The sequence below is a fragment of the Lissotriton vulgaris genome, chromosome 1_2 (assembly GCF_964263255.1).
Source record: "Lissotriton vulgaris chromosome 1_2, aLisVul1.2, whole genome shotgun sequence".
Lineage (NCBI taxonomy): Eukaryota > Metazoa > Chordata > Amphibia > Caudata > Salamandridae > Lissotriton > Lissotriton vulgaris.
Genome location: NC_141686.1, coordinates 233,984,160 through 233,991,729, shown reverse-complemented (window position 1 = coordinate 233,991,729; position 7,570 = coordinate 233,984,160). Strand labels below are relative to the sequence as shown.

General features: G+C 41.0%; 1 protein-coding gene across 1 annotated transcript in view; it reads right to left on the bottom strand.

The window, feature by feature from the left end:
- Positions 1-552: 552 nt before the first annotated feature.
- Positions 553-7,570, bottom strand: part of AKR1A1 (aldo-keto reductase family 1 member A1) — a 556,422-nt gene continuing 549,404 nt past the window's right edge. The window contains exon 9 of the mRNA XM_086953146.1: positions 553-906. Within this exon, the coding sequence (XP_086809272.1) occupies positions 841-906 (66 nt within the window). The 3' untranslated portion in view covers positions 553-840. The remainder of the gene's footprint in view (positions 907-7,570) is intronic.

Sequence of the window (7,570 nt, the reverse complement as noted above, 5' to 3'; positions counted from 1 at the left end):
ATTTTAAAATGTTCTCACAGTGGATGTGAGCAGTACAGTGTAACACACATGGAAAGTCGGAAAAGTTAGGAGAAATAAAAGCATTACTCCTTTTTAACACCTGCTTTCAAAAGGGGTTATTTATTGGTGCAAAACCCTGTCTAGTATTGTTAGTAGATAGTGTTTTGCAACAAAACCGATGGGTGGTTGCACAGGAACGCCCATGTACTCTCCATGAAGAACCCCTTTGACGCAGAGTACCGCGAATCAGCACTATGTCCTTCTTTGTGTTACTTCTAGGCAAATATCCAGCACAAAACCAGTTTTGTGCTGGAAAGTAAAAATGATTTTGAGCCAAATATTTGCAAATCTGCCCCAGAGCGTTGTGCCAAGGCACAGGACAACCCAGAGTGGTTAGCATAGGATTTTCACTTCCGGAAATCCTCCAGTTCGAGATCCTATATGAAAACTAAAGCAGAAAAGAAAGCTGCTTAACATGTGTGCTCATTCAATGTGGAGGGTTGAGTGCTTGAATAACACATTTTGATAAAATGCCTAAAGTGAATCTGAAACATTCTCTAGATGTTGCGCCATCCATATTTATTTTTGGATTACAAATATTAGCAATATATAGTTGAAATTAGCATGGGTTTTTAAATCCCATTTGTGAGCAATGGATACATGGTAGAGCAGTCAGCAAAAGCTTTGACAAAAACACCCTTTTTGATAAATTTAGAATCAGAAATAAAAAAGACCCAGAAACACTGTTGTGGTCACTGAATTTTGTTTCTGTATTTAAGAAACAGACATTGGATAAGAGAACTTCTGCTGGTTGATGCATCAGCTATGGTCCCATTGGCATTAGTAGGCCTCGCTGAATGGGTAAAAGGGGTGTCCAGCATCCCTTGGAACAGACTGTCCATCCACCTGTGGAGAAGAAGAAGAGGGAGAGGTTATTTACAGTTCACCCATCTTGGTTCCGAAATCTACAACACTCCAAACTTTCTGCATCGATGTTCTGTATGAGTAAAGGGTACTCCTGCTCCAGTTTGGCAAGGAGAAATAATTATGTATTAGAGTTATCTTGAACATCTACAATGTGCCTACGCATGCTGGAATACTCCTGCTGGTCTTTCTGAATGTCAAAAAGGTGCATATTTACTCCAAACATAGGGGTTTATTTACAAGCCCTGTTCGCCGCTGATACGTAACTTTTTACCATATTACAAGTGACGCGCCACCAGCGCAAGGGGCTTGTAAAAAAGTCCCATAGACTTAACCTACAGGAGTAAGTTTCTGACTTTTTCTTCTGGCAGTTTTGTGTACTGGACACAATGTCGCTGCTGTATGAGTGACACCAACTGTGTATTATCTGAGGTGGGTCTAGTTGAGGAGCATCGCACAAGGAGCCCACTCACCAACGATGTGGGTGCGGCAGCATGAACCGGTAAGCAGAAATGCCGGGGATGGGCAGATGCAAGGAAAGGCTTCCTCTTCTTACCTTGGAACTAAGAGGAAAATAGCCTAGAGAGCAGTAGCCCAAAAATTATCCTGCAAAACTTCTGAGGCCCACCTGCGGAACTAGAAAAAAGTAGCGCGCCATGTAGGCAGGTAGACCATTAATAGCGGCAGTCCGCTAGACCGTAGCATAATTTACCGCGGCATTTACTTCAGATTTTGCAAACCATGCATGGCCAAGCAAGGTGGCCTCGCGTGGCTTGATAAATTTGACTTTAGTGTTGCGTCGCTCTTGCGTGGCACAGGGGCGACACAACACATTGATGAATTTGCCCGGTAATATACAAGATTAAGAAAAATGTTAAAAAAGCCGGGGCTGGTCCTTCTGTGGCATGCTGGGTTTGTACAGATACTTTACCAATGAGCAAATGTATTCAATCAAAGCCAGATTATTGAGAAATATCTGAACTGAAACCCCAAATAAGGCATAAACCCAAATACTTTACATCTCACTGAAGGAGCTTATGCGGCCTTCAAGAAAATAATCAGGAGGAAATGTACAAGGAAGTGGAAGAGAGGGGTGTTAGCCTTCCTGGCTTAACACCGCTCTCCTCCACGTCTGAAACACAAGGCTGCACCATATTTACAAGGATATGGTGCAACCTTGCGCTTCCCTCTGCAATGGCGCAGGCACCCTTGCACCAGAGTGCAAGGGTATCTGTGTGCAGGGGTGGATTGTTTATGTGTAGGAGGGTGTCCCTTCCTGCACATATATAATCCTAGAAATGTCATTCTGTCACTTTCATGTGTGCTGCTTCATACAACACACATGAAAGTGACAACATTGTATTTTTTTAAAAAGTTTGTTTATGTACAGGAAGGGACGCCTTCCTGTACATAAACAATCCATGGCATTTTGCTTTTTCCATGTGTGCTGCACAAGGCAGCACACAAGGAAAAAGCAAAAACAAGAAGAAATAATGCATTTCTCCTGGTTTTGCCACCTTAAAATCAGTTTTTACCTGGTCTTAATGTTGGCACTGCCTCCGATGTATGCCACCGTTGTAGATAGTTGGCAGAGTCAAAATGAATGGGTGTTGCGGTGGAATACCCACCGCAACACCCACTGCCCACCCCTTTCACGCTAATCATAGCGTGAAAGGGTGCCTTATGTACAAGGCAGCGGTAGGCTACGTTAAGTGGCTGAACATTGCCGTGTACATTAGGCGCAGCCTCTATCGCTACCACAACGTGACTATAGGTGACATTGCGATGTACATATGCCATTCAGTTTCCAAACAAAGTTAAATATGGCAGAGACCATTTTACAATGGGAATCAAATACCATTCTTTCAACCATTCCTACCTCCCTATGCTGGATGGATGAATCCCTACAGCCAAGGTTTACACCAATTACCACAACTTATGAACCAACACATGCAAGGTGTTGAATATCCACAACAACAACAGCCTTTTTTAGGAAGAGGCCAAAATCAACCACGTGGACGAAGAAAAAATCTAACCTGGCAAGACCAACAGCGGCAAGTGATGACACGGAGTATGTCGTCAGACAAGCCCAGTACGAGCAAGAACAATCACTAATCGTAAACTTGGCAGAAGTAACCCTGTCCGAAGATCAGACAAGAGTTTTAAATAAAGATTTGGGCTTTGTTCCAACTCCGCCCCTTGACACTTTTAAACTAAAGTGCGAACTATCTGAATTTTGCAGGACCTTAAAATTGAAAGGTTTCTTTTCGGACAAAGAAAAAATACAAAATGAGGGAGATACGTCTCTAAAGAAAAAATCAAAATTCAATCCACCAAGTAGCTCAATTCCAATTGAAATACAAACTTTTGAGCAAGCCTTACTAAAGGGAGTAGACACCCTAGATCAAAAGAACAAACGACCATTTCAGAACCTGAATAAAAAAAGAACGCCAAGCATTGGAGGAGTTGCAACAAAATGAAAAAATAATAATCAAACCGGCAGACATGGGGAGGGGAGGTATTGTGATCCTGAAAAAAGAAGGATATGACCAGCAGTGCCTCACCCTTTTGGCAGACACTAAGTTCTATAACAAGATCTTGATTGACCCAACGTTGAGACTACAAAATACCATCTCCATCATGATCCATGAAGCAGTAATGAATGCTTGGATTTCTAAAAAAGAAGCAGATTTTTTAACAACTAAAGAACCCAGAACACAATTTTTCTATTCACTCCCGAAGACCCATAAAAACAAGTCCCCACCACCTGGACGCCCGATAGTGTCGGGAATAGGTTCTATATTAGAACCTCTGTCTAAATTCGCTGATGAATATCTCAAACCGTTGGTACAAAAAACTCCAACTTATTTGAAGGATACACGCGACCTCCTAACTCAAATATCAGAAAAACAATTTGATCCCAACAACATGCTATTGGTGGGTTTAGAGGTAGAGTCCCTCTACACTAGCCTTCCACAAAAAGAAACCCTACAAATGCTAGAAGACCTACTCTTCTCAGAATATTGGTCCCAAAATACCCCCAGACACTTTGTGCTCGAATGCTGTCGCTTAGCTTTGACAGAAAACTTTTTGGAATATAACAGAGACCTGTATTTGCAGAGCCATGGTACTTCCATGGGAAACGCATTTGCCCCATCAGTAGCGGGACTTTATGTCAGCCAGTTTGAGGGTCGCTATGTACTTAACAACACAAATCCCTTAGTTTCCAGTATTTTATACTGGAAACGATACATAGACGACATCCTACTGATCTGGCATATTGACAAAGATTTGAATTCATTCATTAACTGGCTGAATGGCAGAGATAAATGGCTCAAGTTCACCCACACATCAAGCAACAAACAACTGGCTTCCTAGATCTCACCATCTTCATTGACAGAGGCAAAATAGAAACAAAGACATACACCAAACCTACGGCAAAAAATAGCCTTTTGTCTTACAAAAGTTACCATCCGAAACCATTAAGGGACTATCTGCCGTACAGTCAATTTGTACGATTAAAAAGAAATTGCAGTAAAAACAGCGATTATAGGGTGCAAGCACAAGATGTGAGTCAAAAACTAAAAGCCAGAGATTACACACCAACAACAATATCATGGTGTCGGAAGAGAGCAAAACACCAGCCCGAGAATGTCTCCTTCAAACAAACATAAAAGAGCCCATTCCCGACCTAGTAACTTGTGTCATACTGCCCAGCAACCTATGAAATTCAGAAATTAGTCAAGAAGAGCTGGCGTATCCTCACTACAGGCAAATACAACTGGCCCAAACCCAGATTTGCCAACAGACGGACCAAAAACCTCAAAGACTTATTAGTGCACACTAGGCCAACAATAAAGAAAAATCCAACACAGTCAAGAAACATGAACATGACACCGTAACAGGCCATTACCCATGTGGAACTTGCCTAGTATGCAAATTGACGACCATGTCCAAATCACTACAATTAACGGAGTCACTGCATTGGACACAACGACAACACACAAATTGTAATTCTACCAACGTAGTGTATATGATCTGTTGTCCATGGGGAAAGAATTACATCGGCATGACCTGTCGAAAAATTAAAACCAGGATTGGAGAACCTAAAGGTAATATCAGACTAAAGAAAAACACAACAAAATTATGTTCCCACTTCATTGAAGCAGGTCATGATTGCGAAGATTTGAGGTGGACCGTTTTGGAAATGTTGACAGACAAGTCAGTCAACGCTGAAAAATTTGAAAAAGAACAGCGTTGGGTCAACCGCCTTCAAACACATGTCACAGGTTTAAATGATAATATACCATGGCACAAATTTGCTTAATATTCAGAACTTCCTCTTCCCCCACTCTTATACCAAAATATTCATCATATGTGGTTTGATAAGCAACCTAAACGGAGCAAAAAAGAGACCCTAAAGTTAAATGTCGATGTTGCAGAATAATTGTCCAACCTCAACCTTAAGTGTATATCAATGAGAAAATGTAAATAAATGCTAGTGGAGTGCTGTTACCAATTATGCCAAGCCTATTCAACAACGGTGATCAATAATCACGAGTACATTTTTCGAATATATTTCTCGAATACCTTTACATGAACACATTGTCTATTTAAACGACGTTTGTTAAAGTTTTCCGGACACGAACTAAATAGAGTCCTCTTTCTATGGTAACTCTTTAAATAGGAACGGGAAACGGATTTCCGGTGTCCAGGGGCAGAGTCAGCACCAGACGCGGAGATCGTTCCACACGCGGGTGAGAATGGCGTTCACTAACTACCGAAAATTGCGCTTGCCTCAAGTGGTAAGAACCAAGCCTCTCTTAACACAGGTCCTTTCATTTTACCAGCTCGGGACCAGGGAGCCCTTTTGCCCCCTGATGAAGTTGGAATCCCTGGGAAATTAGGTAAAGAAAACTTCTATAACATTATTTTAATCAAATTCAAGATTAATTTAAATCACTGTGTTGGAACAGGCTGTTTGATAAAGAAAGACAAACACGCTTAAAAAAGAGGGCAAATTACCACGAATTACTTGCCTTTATTATTTACCGTAAACCACCATTAGACCTAAGACAAACCTAAACAATAATGATTATGATCAACACAAGGCTCCCTAATGACAACTCGCTCCCGATACTTTAACAACTTCCTCGCTCCACTAACGACGGGGCGAGAGACCTAAGATAAACTTAAACAATAATGATTCTGATCAACACAAGGCTCCACAATGGTATCTTGCTTCCGATACTTTAACAACTTTCCCGCTCCATTAACAACGGGGCGAGAGACATAACTAGGATTGCAACCTTATCTCCACTATAAATATAGCCACCTGAGGTCATTACCTGACTTAGTTCAGAACATTTGGTATATCTGGTCTCATTGTGCAAGGATTTCGCAGTAACATGTAGCAATAGCCGCGATGGTCCAATATGAAACTACACCTTCGGACATAGTGTAAAATGAATACACAAATACAAATTATTCCAAATAGGAGTGTTTACAACAGTGCTGGTCTAGTACCCCCATAATTATATGTTATGTTTTTCTGTGTTTCTTTCTTCTTTTTTCTCCACTACAGGAAACTAGAACAAAATAGAAACTGGTGTTAAAAACTAACACTCTTGATTACTACACAAGTAGTGTAAGTAAATAAATGTTTTATGTGTTTTGTCTGTCCTGACGAATGCTCCGTAGACCCGGCTGGGCACAGAAGGAGCAGAAACATGTCGACGTTGCTGATGTTTTAGTATAACAAGATCAAGTAACACGATCCCAAGTTATACCCACTATTTTTAATAACAAAATCTCACCTTTTTATAGTAAAGTTTTGTTTGGTGGTTTTTGTATTTTAACAATCACCTTCACTTACTCCTGTTTTTTGGGGGTCCTCCACCTCTCTGGACACTACTACACGAACCAGAGGTTGCCTCAGGTTGAGGCAGGCATACAGCACTTTTGGACACCCAATGACTATGCCATAACGCGTATGTGGGGCGGAGAACCGATATACACCGCACAAATAACATAGCGTTTATGAGGGTGATTCAATTCAACCTACGTTCCCACTTTTGATTACTTGAATTATTTATCATAGTCATGTAGTACTAACACATCATTATGCACTTATTTTAGAAAGTGCTTCAAATGTTTTATTTTTCATCTGTGCTGAAGAGTATTCCTGGAATCTGTGGTTGACGATGACCCTGAGAATAGCTCTACTTCGGTTCACACTTCAGCCCTTGCTGAATAGTTTAAAATGCTAAACTGACATAAAATTGAAGTTAGGCCTCAGATAAACTGCGTATGCCCAAATCCCCATTATAATGTGGGGTACTTAGATCAATTTATGAACAGGGGTGGTTGCCAAGGGAACACAAGAGCATCAGTGAGATCGACTGAGAAAAACTAAACCTGGAGCACAACTCTGTAATAGCCTGGAGGGAACAAATCATAAAAGAAATTCTGACATAAAAAAATAGAGATTTAAGAAACTGCATAATTGCGAGGAGAAACCAGAAGTTAGGGGCATATTAGCAAGAACCTCATTAAAATGATCGCCGTTTTAGCGGTAGGAAACTGGTGCTAAAACGGCGATAATGGGCTTGCTAATATGCGTTATAGAATTCCAATATAAGCCCAG